Below are 13,725 nucleotides of genomic sequence, written 5' to 3'. Positions count from 1 at the left end.
TTGAAATTACTCTATATCTGCTAAAAAAACAGCTACCAGTTAGCTTAGCTTAGCATAACCAAGGTGCAACAGCCTGTTTCTGTCTAAAGGTAATAAAATCTGCAGCACCTCTATAAAAAGCGCTGCCAAATATTTAGACAGAGACTTAGATGCCAGACAATTGCTTGCCAGGAGTGATAACATCTTGTTACATGAACTATAGAGGTGTTTTCCTCTTCACAGGGTCAGGCTCGCTGTTTCCGTATGTTTCTAGTCTTTATGCTAAGCTAATCGCCTGGCACCTTCAGCTTTTGGTACTATTGTCATAATACTGTATAGATAAGGCAGATACTGCAAGTAAGCAATAAAAATCTGAAAAAGGGTAAACGGCAACAGTTAAAAATGAGCCACAAGATGAAAGTGAGACAAAGAGATCTAAAATAGGGTAAAATTATAAAGGATTAATACAGATTTTGTACGCCATCAATCGATCACGGTTTATTGTCATATTTATGGAAGGTTGATCAGTGTATATAAGATATATACAGCTATATTTCTAGTAGACGCAATTACAGGCTTTCAAAATGAGACATCAAACGTGATGATGTATAGAGAAAAAAATTGAGTGCAAGTTGAGTAAAAATGAGTTACATTACATATAAAAGTGCTTTATATTGAAATGAATTCAATAATGTTTCTCAGTGGACTTGCAGTCTGCAAAAAAAACAGGTGCAGCAACACAATTCAGTATCAAATTCATGCAAATTTCTTTTCCAGGCAATACTAATCCCTTTTGCTTGAAAGCACTTTAAAACAATGAAGGAGAAGAGAGCGATTCGGGGAATAACACCCCCAACCGTGAGAAGGCTCGAGGGGTTGAAGGTGGCAGGGGTCAGGGATCATTAAGGGCATCTGTGGGCTGACAGGCTGAAACGAAGGTGGCAGAAGCAGAACCGAGAGTAAAGATCTGAAGCGATGATGTGTCTAGTCTTTTTGAGGTATTGTGTAGGAGAAGTTTGTGCGCTGTGGTTGTGTGTTTAAGAGTGTGTGTGTGATTGTCCTTTCACAGCTTGATGGGAGTCCGGCAGCAAGCAGAAAGCAGTCAGCTGTACTTCTTTGTCCCTGGTTGTCCAGTAAAGCTAATCCTATCTGGAATCTGGGAGACAGAGCGGGAAGAGGGAAGGAAACAGCTGCTTTAGAAGGATGATGAGCAAACATGCAATTTACTGAGGGATTAATTAATGACAGCAGAACGTCCTAAAACTAATCAAAATTAGTGTAGCTCTTTCAGAAACCTAAAAATAAGTATACTATTATCAGCAACAAGAAGCTGTCTGGAAGTGAAACAATGTTTTGTCTGTATGTAACCAGAGACTACAAACTGCTGTTGTTGGAAAAGGAGAAATACCAGACAAATAAATACTTAGATATGTTGTTTGATGTTAGTTTTTAGATATTGATGTGTATGTCAGCCTGTAAGTAAGAAATTTGAGCACAGAAATGTCAGAGATATGATACAGTAAAAAAGAAATGCATTTTTTGTTGTTGTTTTTAAAGTTAGCTAATTTTGGCCAACGTAGGATACATTTTTATATATGAAGCATTAAAACAGAAGCTTCAGATATCCAGTAACAGTGAAGTTATACTTGTAAATATAACAGTTAATCCAGTGTTTCGAATATGGTGCCTGATTAGAGGAATGAAAAGTTCTTCTAAGTGCTTTCAGTTTGCTTTTATCCAAAGCAACCTACATCTGAGAGTAGATACAACACAAGCAAGGATCTAGTGAGGAGAAAAAAGCCTGGATAAGTGCCACATCTATCAAAAAACTTCACTTAAAAATGGAAGCTCCAAAGTTGTGGAGTATTTTGCTCGCAGTCCAGACAAGAAACTAAACTATTGCATCACAAAAGTCAGAAAATACTGTATCAGCCGAGGCCTCCCATCATCCACATCATTACTCCACCGACATCCCACAAAGCCCCACTAAGCAGCTTCACCCCTGTTGAGGCAACACCACTGTTTGAGTGTGAGGCCTTAAAAAAAAAAAAAAAAAAAAAAAAGCTGCGCTACACATCGGCTGCATGATCCTGGCTTTGGGGAGATGTTTCCCTCAGTGTGTGTGTCGGGTCTGTTGCAGGCCACATTCCTCGGACTCAGAGAGGCGTAAAGGGCAGCGGCCCCACTTCACCAGAGGTGCAAGAGGGGGGATGGAGAGCCCAGTGATTGATGGCTGAGGGGAGGAGTGACGGAGGCGACAGGTGGATGCACCGCTGGAAGAGTCAGTGTTGGCTGATGCTGATCAGGAAAGTGTGAAAACAACAACATCGTAATGTGTTAGCAACCAAAGACAAGGACAAGATTAGTTTGTTTTCATGTTATGACAACATCTGAAAGTTCATTCAAGGCCTCAGAACAGCAGCTGAGAAAATATTACACGTAGTAGCTTCCTATCACACCACATGGCCTTATCAGCATCAGGATTTTGCTTGTTTGCCAAGAAGCTACATGTTCAAATTGTCATTTTTTGAACACTCAAATGGTTTTTAGACTGTGTAACCCTGGAAAGAGGAAAAGGCACCATCTTCCTCATAGCAAGCAATACAAGGTATCCTGAATCAGTTCACTGCCCTCAGGGTTTGTTTTTGCTGCTGCAGCCTCACTTGATCAAGTGTGACCAGCAGTTAGCAAACCTTAGATAAATACATAACTGATATTATTTGGCCTAGTGTTTGACTACATTTAAGTGCATTCCTGATAAACACTTAAGTGGTAATAAATAAATGTCAACTTATCCTGCAGTTGCCATTTATTCAGCCAAAGTTACATCTTTTTGCTTGAAGTACTTCTCATCCATGTTGACTTAAAAGCAAAGAAAGCTCCACTACATGGACCTTGTTTTTTTCTTTTTTTCCTGCGTCGTCTGCTAAACTGGCTATTTACTCACGTCAGCCTTAAAAAAGTATAATCTGAACAGCTGCAGCTGCAGATGGAGATCATGCGATATAATCAAAAGCCCCCAAAACAACCATTAAATCCTTTCTGTAGCTGTTTGGACCCTCCTCCTCCCTGGTTTTACAAACCTCTATTTAACGCTTAATGACTTTTAATGCAAACATCCCAGAACTACAGTTAACGACTTCAACCGAAGAGGACGCTTGCACTATTAAAATTTTATATTTTATTTATCTCCATGAAAGGATACTGACTACAATATTTTCTTCATGCAGTTTGTGTTACTGAGTGGCTTTTTCCTCACATATAAACAAACTGTAGGCAACAGCATCCACACACAGACCTTGTTTAAATTTCAGCATACTGCTGGTAGGCACCTGAAACAACAAAACATGAGTAAAGAGCAAGAAATTAAAAGTAAAAACAGAGGCAGCTGAAGGCACATTAATCATCAATTCATGATAATTACGGCTCTAAAAATAAACTGTTTCTCAGCAGCATTTTTCTTCTGGCTAACATCACTGTGCTGTGACTGTAAACAGTCTTATTATGGAAGGAAATTGTTCTCAAATAGTCGATCCAGGGGGAAGGAACGAGACTTACGTTGCAGCATTAAGTGATGACATCGCACACATCCTCCTGACAGTGAGGCTGTCTGCATTAACATCCCCGGCTGCAGCACGATGCCCACCGTGGCACGTTTCAGACCCACTGCTGCCACTCAGTCTGCACTTTCCACCCAAACACCTTCCACCCTGAAAGTTATGATCTCATCCCGATCCAGGAGCGATAAGGATCTAAATGAGGCCTCAGGGAGCAGCCCAGGCCTCTCCTTTCCAGTCACTCTTTGGGCCGGCAGCAAATCCCCACCGGGAGGCCTGGCCTACATTCAGCAATGTGGGTCAAGGTCACAGCGCTCACCTTTGGCCCACTAGAGCCGGCTGAGCTCAGGAGAAGATGTCAAGTTTGTTAAAGCTCGACACTTTTCCTAGAGGTCACACAAATGGTCATGTTTTTTTGGTGTGTGTATATTTCTATTCCATCTATAGTTTGTATATATTTTTATTTTAAAATTGGAAGTGCTTTTAATTTTATTGTACAGCAAGTTCTTCAAAGTATATACTGACCTGCTTGTCCTGTCTTTTTGTTATTTATGTTGTTGTATGTAAGCTGCTGAACACTTCAATTTCCCATGGGATTAATAAAGTATCAAGTATTAATCAATCTATTTAAGTATCAATCAATCAATCAATCTAAGTATCAATCTATGTATCTATCTATCTAGTATGTATTTTTGATGTATTTATTCCTACTGGGACCTCTTGGAAAGGTCATGTTTGTAAATGAGAACTGGTCCTCATTCAGTTTACGAGGTTAAATAAAGGCCAAATAACATATAATAAATAAAAACATGCAGTACAAGCAGCTTTACTTTCTGCGGAACCGCAAGTTATGCGTCAGCGAAGCAAAAGACTGGATCACAATGAAAAGACTGTAATCAGTGTGGATCACTTTCTCTGCTGCCGTCGGCTGCGACTGCCAGCAGCTAACAATCTGCCAAGTCTTTGTTTTACGACACAAGAGGCGCAACTTCCTTTAAGATCTGGAATCAAATGGATCTAGAACTTTCCAGGCGTTTTGCTGATAAAACTGGTGTTGATGAATGAACAGAATGACTTTTCACCATGAATTCGTGTTTCCTTGTAGATTACTGGTGGTTGAGCCACCTGTCAGAGGATCTGGACAGTTTTGTTTCAACAAATTTAAAACTACTGGGTTTAATACATCTCTTCTCACATACTGTTGGTATAATTGCAAAGTTTGTTCAAGGAACTATACAGGAACTTGAATAATTCGAACTAAACGAGCTTCAGTGCTTTCTTTTTGTCATATCTTTTACCCTAACATACAGAGTAATTTTCTGTTGTTGATCCAACAAAATTACTATAAAATTCTTTATTAGTGTGTCTCATGATTGCCCATCTCCACTATAAGTCCTGCAGATATGTACAATTTCTGTTCATTTTCCTTTAAATTCTTTAGATTAGTTAATACATAGCTTTTTCTTCTGAAGTGTGTAAGAAACCAGACTTTTGTTCAGCTGCCTTAACACCTGGGATCAATAAAGCTTTCTTGGTTTATTATTGTTACAACAAGCAGAATATCTCACCCTCTAATAGCAGCAAAAAAAAAGGTTAGTTGTTAGAAAAGCCCTCATGTTACTTGGTTACTCTCATGATTGAATATTTATCTGGAGAGGTGGGAAAAGGTTGTTTTATTTAATATACAATATATTAAATGCGGATGTGTATATGCAGATATTAATATTAACTGCATACTACCATGTAATTAGTGTGGTTCCACCATGAAGTTGTACTCAAGGAAATTCTGTATTCTCCTTTATGTATATTCCAAGTTCTTGAGTTGCTTGTTGTAATATTCAAAAAATAAAACTGAATGATCACAATGCTTAAAAACTGCTTCACATTCATCCACAGGCTCATGACAATTGCTTTTGCAATTTCTAAAACTGCTCAGGAAATGAAAAAGCAAATCACGATTGAAGCTGGACAGACGGCTGCCCCAGACCTTTCTCAGAGCAAGTGAAATAAAGCACGACAGGAAATACCTGAGGAACGCAAGATTTCTCATTAAACGACTGAGAGCCACAAGTTTGACCAAATATAAAATTAAAAAAAGGTATGAAATTTGAAGTGTAATGTGAAGAAGACGACCAATACCTGAAAAATCAGGCTAAAACTGTAGAGGAATCTGTACAAAACACATGGCTGGATATGACTTCGGACAATCAAAGCTTTTAAGTTGTTAAAATGATTTATTAATCATGTTTAAAATGTATTGTGATATGAACTACTCACACACACAGACAGGAATAAAAGACAGAAATTTAAAAACAAAAATAGTACTTCCACACATTTACAAAAGACTGTACAATATACACACAAAACCCTAAAACCTTTAAAAACAGAACATGGAGAAAGTTCTTGTACTAGTGACTTTAAATTTCTGACACCAACGACTCATTTGAGCCACGTCTGACATGCAGATGTGAAACGCAGCAGATCTGACACCATTCGAACCAAGAATCAAACTCACAGTCTCCTGATCTGTGAACTTTCTCAGGACAGGAGAGTGATGAGCGCGTCCAGAAACTTGCTTCTGTCCTCCGACTTCAGCTCAATTACTGCAGAGAAAAACACAGATAAGAAATAAGAGCATGAAGAAAATGTGAACTCATCCGTCACACAGCGACATGTTTTCATTGGGAAGATTTTCTGTAATTAATATGAAAACTTGTCAGTGTTGTGTATTAGTGGTATCCAAATGGAAGTAGTCCAGAATAAATGTTTGAGGGAACGACTAGAAGCACTCAAATATTATTTCACACATGACTCGTGTTGCAACCCAAACATCAGAAATAACACAAGTAATGAGTGTCACAACTGACTGCTTCACCAGGTTGGATAAATACCAGCATTACACAAAGACAAGGCTGCCACCTAGTGTCTATAGAAGAGACTGACTTCTCTGAAAGTACAAATAAGAGAATTCAGAGAGGATGCAGAATGGAGCAGATATTATAGATGAACTTACTTGAAGTGTCGAAGTGGTCGTGAAGAGTTCTGGAGCTGGTGCTCTCTGCAGCTTTTTCAAATGCTCGACCAAAGAAACTTGAAGACAGAACACAAAATACACTTGAAGAAATGAGGTAACAACTGTTCTGTACATTTGAAGAACGGGAAAAAATTAGATCTAAAACACAAAATGGCAGAATAATAATTTGGATTTATTGTTTAAGACACTTCTAAGCAAACTTTATAAATACACAGAAGTTTCTGCTTCTCTAATTTAAAGGTTTGCAACTTTTCTGTGTTTCTTCAGATAATACGGCAATAAAAGGGTTATTAAAGGAAAACAGCACTGAAATATTGTCCAGTGTCAGGCCGTGAAAAGCCCTAAAGGAGATTATGCTCATTTCCAGATTTATAATTCTATTTTGGGACACTCGAATAGTTTTGCATGATTCACAGTTAATACTGTTCCTTTATGCAGCACCTTGGTGTATGTTCTATCTGTAGTGAACCGTTTCTAGTTCCTGTCCCCTCCTCACTAAAGGCCCACTTTCTATTGATTGGATAACTTCTGGAAGCCTGCTGGGTGGCAGCACTCAGTGTTTATGAGCTGGTCTGGCTGTACTTGGTGGGTGTTCTGTGCCTGAAGCAAATAATTACATAAAAGCATTTATAACAAGCCAACATCAGCTTATTACAAAAGCAGAATAAACCTTTGCAACCCTTGTATTCAGAGAGTTTTAGCTTTGAACTCACATTGACCACTTTAACATATGCTTACCTCATTATTGGATATTATCTGGAGCTACTTTTAATATGAACATCCAACACTATTACATTATATGCAGAACAGGAAAAAGGAAAAGCATAATAGATCCCATTTAAGAATAAATAAAATTTTAAAAATCAACCCTAATGCAAACCAGTAGCCAGTGCGGTGATTCTGAAAGTGTAATGTAATCTCTCACCCTGGTTCTAGTTAAATGTCTAGCTGCTACATTCTGGAATCTGTTTACTGATTTCTCATTTACAGCAACACTGCAGCAGTCCGGTCATAGTGAGAAAAAGTCATGTAGAACGATTTCTGCATCTTTAAAACATAAAATCTGTCAAATCTTGAGAATATTTTGAGATGATGCAAACAAAACAGGACAAGATGGATGATGAGACATTCAAAGCTGAGGTCAGAACATAAAAATAGTTTGTTTGAATCTCAGTTGTTGTCAGAATTTAACCAGACAAAAAAAAAAAAAAAAATCAGACATACAACCAGTCACCTCTTCAAAAACATTTAACAATTATGAGTTTGGAGGTGTTGGAATAAAGCTGCTTGAATATGACAATTTGTACTCTGGGTAAATGTAAGTATTTGTAAGCATTTTTGGTAGCTCGATATTGCATTAAAACAAAGATAAGTACATTAATATTAAAATGTGTTTACTACAGTGTTAAATTAAGTTGAATTATTACAGTAACAGTTTGAATTTTTTCTCATATCTTGCAGTCGACATGAAACATTCACCTTGTATTCACAAAGAGCTCTTGTTCAAAGTGAGATCTTACTTTTTCTTGTCAGACGTCTCAGACTCTGGTGGGATCCCGACAACAATGACAGTTCCCTTGTCCACGTCTTTAGGAGCAGCCATGATGAGGGGAAGCAGTCTGCAGCGTTTATTCCTCGTCTAAACAACCAAGACACCGAGAAGAAGAAAAGATCGGAAAGACTTCAACAACTGATTTCAATCTCCTCCTTTCACAATCTGCATCCACATACTCACTGAATGGACAAAAGCCTTCAGGAGGTACTTGCAGAGCAGAGTCAGGGCCATGGGCTTAGAAAAGAGCTTCACATCAGGTGTTCCCTACAAATGAAAGAGCAGGAGGAGGAGAGGCTTCATCTGGGCAGGACGTGCTGCTATAAAAACCAGTCACGTGTATCAGGCATGCGGGTGTTGGTACCTCCATGAGGTAGCAGTAGAGGAAGGGTCCCTGCGACAGGATGAGGTTGGTACAGATGCAGCTGGCTACAGTCTGCTGGACGGCCATCAGCTTCTTTTTAGCCAAATCGATGCCTGAATGTAGACGCTCAAGGTTACTCCTGCACAGACAAAGGGACAGAAAAAAACACTTTGACACAAATGCTTCTGAAATCTAAACATTTCTTAGCTTTAAAAAAACAACAGCAGGAAATGTAAAGTAAGTAAACCTGCTTTCTTTACACACCTAGAAAGGGCGTCAAGAGCCTTGATGAAGTTGTCACTGTTGCTCTCATCTTTCTCAGCGCTCTCCAGCAAGGCAGCAGCAGCATGAACCATGTCACTGGCTAGGAAACGATTCTTAAAGCCAAAGTGAACGCCGAACGTCTGGATGCGGATGTCCTTCATACTGATGATGAGATGCAAGCAAAGTGTGAATTCTAAAAGAAACTGAACGACAGTAAGAGTCTCATAAGCCTAGATTCGTACCCGTATTTATTAGAGGACTCTTCAATCACGTCCCTCAGGTTCTCTTTGATTGACATGTCCATGGAATTAAATTTCTGTCGCACTTGTTTCAGGGGCAGTCTGTTAAAAGCACCACACACAGACACACACACACAAAGGTTAGTTAGAAAAACAAACGTCCACTCAATAACCTTCCTGTGTGCCTCCAACTGTGAACACACAAAGAGCTGATTTCAACACGTACCCCATGTCAGCCAAGAACTCCTGAAGTTTCTTCTGGCCGTTTAAGGTCCAAAGCTTAAAGCTGCACGATGTGTAACAGGAATTACAGATGCTCTCATAGAGAGACCAGTGCTGGTAGAGTGTTAGACGCAGGCTGGAGCAGAAGGTTAAGGAGAAAAAAAGTGTGATTCCGTCCTGTATGGTGAAACAAGCAGGGATACAAAGATCTGTAAAATGACAACATGTCAGATGAATGAAGGATACTCGTATTCGAAGGAGATCCTCATACAATCGATGGAGAGAGAGTTTTCCTCGTCCTCATTTCGGTGATTATGCCGTGAAACGTGTCGCTGCATTGTGGCGATGTCTGTTACATATTTCATACTGAAAAAGACACAAGGCAGACAAGAATAAGTCCTCCAGATAATTGTGAGGTTTTAAATAACTGCCTTGAAATACTGAAGATGTTCTTACTGTGTGATTTTATCATGAACCCACTGGTCTGTCAGCCCAATGACGGCCCACCTGCAAAGAATAAAAGATCTCAGTTTGTACAGAGCTCGACTCATTAGGGCAATAACTAACGATTACCGTAACTGTTGAACAATCTGTTTTCAACCGACTAGTTGTTTGATCTATGAAATGCTAGAGAATGGTGATAAATGTGGATCAACCCAACAAGGCCTTCTTTTAGTTAAAGATATTCAGTTTAGAGGCATACAGGTGAAAAGAAACCAAAAATTCAGAACGCTACAATCAAAGAATTATCTTCTTTACTTAAATAGTAAGTCAAACCAAATAATCAATTAACAAAATAGTTGGTGATCAGTTCAAGAGTTACCAAATAATCAATAATGGCTGCAGCTCTACGATTTCCATTTGAACATCTATAAAACAGAAAATTAGCTCACCAGAGCATGTCCTTGGTGTCTTTAGTTAAAACCCAAGCAAGCTCAAAAAACATCATGGCAGCCTGACAGAAGAAACACATGAAAAGCTTTAAGAATTGGTTAAGAAATAGCAGAAAATGTGCAACAAATATCGACAGATACACAAAGTAAACTCTCAAAAGTTTTTTTAATTTACCGTTTTTTTGAAAGTTTATTTTCCGAGCGTATTTGGAGTTTCCACAGCTTAGAAAGGAAACATTTAAGTGTTTTAGAACAGTTTACTCACAGATGTTCCATGGTATTCATACTGCTCATAGTCAAACAGGATTTCCCTCCTGTGAAATAAGTGAAACATCAGCATTAATTCAGTCATTGTACTGAGTATTAATAAAACTAAATACTGCTGAATAATTAAAAACACTTCACCTTCGTGCCTCCCACTCCCTCCTTGCTCGCTGTCTTTCAATTCTCCTCTCAACTGCCCCCTGCAATGACACAATCACAAACCCAACAACAACACCATTACATTTAAGTCCACATTCTTCTGGTTCATTTCTGTTGGATCTACTAAATCTAGTTAATACATACTTCATCAAATCTCCTCCGTTTGCCAGATGGCTCTGAGCCTTCATCACTCTCGTTTCCAGAGTCATCTCCTTCCTCATCATCATCATCTCGAAAGATATCATCATAAGAGGGGACACCCAGATCATCATCCTGTTTAATTAGCAGTTTTATCTGTGGAGAAGATGACAGTAGTTCATATAATTTTAACCTGAACAAGTGACATAAAGCTGCATAGATCCACTGATGTGATTTAAACATTTTTTTTTAACTCCTTTACAGCAAACTTCATGTGCAAAAGAAAATAAATTAGTAGATGCATGAATAAATTCAAAAGGATAAGGAATTTAATGTGAGTACACTCTTGCTAAATGAGTCTAAACTTTGAAATAACCTGATCCTTAAACATCACCTGGGTGTCATTGTAGACGTTAACCACATCTACAGGCCGGTGAGTGTCACAGATGAAGAAGATGGAGTCATCATCTGGTTGAAGCATCTCAAGGAGGTCAACATTTGCCCCACAGTTGATCAGAACAAAGTATCGAAACTACAACACAACATAAACCAAATTAATATGCTAAGTTCCTCCTTAGTGTCCCATGCTCATGTGAAAGCTCAAGTCTGATTTAACTGTACCTGTTCTTTGTGTTCAAGGAAGGCAGTGCCAAGGTCCTGCCAGCCTGTAACTGGCACAAGTGTGTATTGGATCTGGTCACAGTGAAACAACGCCTAGTAAAGAGACAAACAGATTGAGCAAACATTGTTTAATTCTCAATTTTATCCTCTGACAATTGGGAATATACTGATTATCAGTATATGACATTGTATGACATATGATTTAACTGATTGCCATTAAAGTACAGTTACTTAATAATGTGCTACACTGGCTTTGATGCAGCTGTGTCTCTACATCTGTAGTCACCTCTTCATCGTCTCAAACAACATCCCACCCACACTGGGTGGTTACACATCATGAGAAATAGCCAATACTAAAGGATAAATGTTTACAAAGTTCACTTACAATGAAATATATGTAGAATATAAATAAATAAAAGCATTTTAACAGAGTTTTGTATTGCTATTTGTGTTATTTTATATTTTTATGCTACTGCATATTAATCCCAAACATTAGTTCTCCATCTCCTTTACTAGTCTTCACATTTTCTTCAATTTCCCCAATAAAGTGAATGAAAAAAAGTATCTATCTATCTACCTATCTGCCACAGAAAAAACCCCCCCACATCTGTCGACTTCAAAGAGAACCTTGAGTCATAAGTCATGATATGGAAGCAAAGATAAACACTTTAATTTGCTTTTCATATATTTATTCCTTGATTGATCTGACATGTAACACATGCTAAGTTAAATATTTCCATTTATAACATAAACAATAAAAATGTGGCAACATCCCAGTATAATTTGTACCACAGGAGATATGACTGAGTATTTAAATACCAAGTTCTCATATCTCATATAAATTAATAATCACTGGTATTATACATAAAGATACATTATGCAAGAACTAAGCTGGTAAAGAATAACAAACAACTTCTACCAAGCTGTTCCCAGGTGTAACCCCTTAATTTCTTGTAGAAATTATTTTTGTCTTTTAATTATTACTATTACATTAGTTATTGAGCTTAGCACAGCTTCTCCTATGCCATTTTAAATGTAATAAATACATGTTGGAGGCATTCTTTCTCTTTAAATCTTAAAGTTCTTATCTCTGCATTAGAATATAGAACCGTTAATATTTTGATTGTGTCACCCGTATTCATGATTCACCTCATGTTTTTAGATCTACCACACATCAAATATTGAGTTGAAGATTTAACATTACAGCATGATAGATAGATAGATAGATCCTTTATTGATCCCGCAGCGGGGAAACTTACAGTGCAACAGCAGCAAATAGAAGAACAGTTTGAAAAAAAATGTTAGATATGTATTATATGTTAGAAAAACCCCAAATTAGATATATTCTCACATCATTCAGGCCTGTCTGGTGGTCACAAAGCAAGAGCACACACATGTATATTTAAATAAAGTGAATACAGGATCTTAGTCTGTGTTTTTATTGGATCTTGTTGCTGATGAAGCTAGGACAACAAAAGTAGCTTTCTGAGCCCGAACATGAGCTAACTCTTGCTAACAGTTAGCACTTTATCTTACCTGTAGTATCTTACAGGCGCAGAGAGCGTCGATGTCTGAGGCTACCAGGAGTGCGACTCTCTGAAAGCAAAGATATATAAGTTTACAATATAAAATAAATGTCTTGCGATTCGAAACGATACCTTAAATTTCCTACAAGCTAAGCCTTCTAGCCGTCCATGGTTCGAGACAGCTAGCTAAATTAAAGCTACAGTTAGTCCAAAACACTCACCTGGTTGGCGACAACTTCATAGAAATCCTTCCTGATGTCCGTGATGAACATTTTCCAGTGGCGAATAAAACGTTTAAGATTAGACAAGCAGGATAAAACAGCCCTAAAGCGGCATGAAGAGCGACTTATTTTGGTTTGCTGTCAGGCTCCGAGCTCCGTCGATCTGTTCCTGTTAGAAATGTGGCGCCAAATCTGCACGTCACTTCCGACCAATCAGGTGGCAAGGAGTCTAGCGTACGTCACAGGCGTGAAACCACGCCCCCACGTTGAGAAAACAAAGCTGAGCAGAAACAAAGAAGAGAAACAACCAGACAGAAAGCTGCACAGATCCCACAGACATTATATAAAGAGGGATTCCTGCAGATTGGTTTCTGATAAAGCAGAAAATATGTTTAAACTTTATAACAGAAATAACATTGATTATATAATTTTGTCATTCATAAACTTTTGCAAACTTGGAGGGCTGAATGAACTCAGTCAGTGCTTTTACAAATACAGAGGCAGCGATGGAAAGCAACTAGCAGCCTAAATATTGTACTTTATTTTTTAGTTCTATACTACTTTATATGTACTTCTACTGTAATACATTTCTGGGTTAAATAAATCAGATTTTTTTACTTGATAAAGTCAAAGTCAAAGTCAGCTTTTTTGTCAATTCTTCAATGACATAAAAGATTCGAAATTACGTTACT

General features: G+C 38.2%; 1 protein-coding gene across 1 annotated transcript; it reads right to left on the bottom strand.

Moving 5' to 3' along the window:
* Positions 1-5,750: 5,750 nt before the first annotated feature.
* On the bottom strand, positions 5,751-13,217 carry cdc45 (CDC45 cell division cycle 45 homolog (S. cerevisiae)). The gene is made up of 18 exons (XM_023277480.3): positions 13,034-13,217; positions 12,823-12,882; positions 11,287-11,379; positions 11,060-11,197; positions 10,672-10,821; positions 10,510-10,568; positions 10,370-10,418; positions 10,105-10,166; positions 9,668-9,718; positions 9,458-9,577; positions 9,216-9,347; positions 8,993-9,091; positions 8,751-8,912; positions 8,487-8,625; positions 8,306-8,389; positions 8,091-8,209; positions 6,550-6,626; positions 5,751-6,139 (listed from the first exon to the last, which is right to left on the bottom strand). The coding sequence occupies exons 1-18, from the start codon at positions 13,082-13,084 to the stop codon at positions 6,075-6,077; spliced, it is 1,710 nt and encodes a 569-aa protein (XP_023133248.1). The 5' UTR covers positions 13,085-13,217; the 3' UTR covers positions 5,751-6,074.
* Positions 13,218-13,725: the final 508 nt, after the last annotated feature.

This window comes from Amphiprion ocellaris, chromosome 6 (assembly GCF_022539595.1).
Source record: "Amphiprion ocellaris isolate individual 3 ecotype Okinawa chromosome 6, ASM2253959v1, whole genome shotgun sequence".
NCBI lineage: Eukaryota > Metazoa > Chordata > Actinopteri > Pomacentridae > Amphiprion > Amphiprion ocellaris.
Note: the sequence above shows the minus strand (reverse complement) of the source record. Positions and strands in the feature narration are given on the sequence as shown.

Coding starts and splice junctions, on each gene's coding strand:
- cdc45 (XM_023277480.3), bottom strand. CDS start 13,084: ATGTTCATCACGGACATCAGGAAGGATTTCTATGAAGTTGTCGCCAAC. Junction 11,198..11,286: donor TCCTTGAACACAAAGAACAG/GTACAGTTAAAT, acceptor GTTGTGTTGTAG/TTTCGATACTTTGTTCTGAT. Junction 10,419..10,509: donor AGGGAGTGGGAGGCACGAAG/GTGAAGTGTTTT, acceptor CTTATTTCACAG/GAGGGAAATCCTGTTTGACT.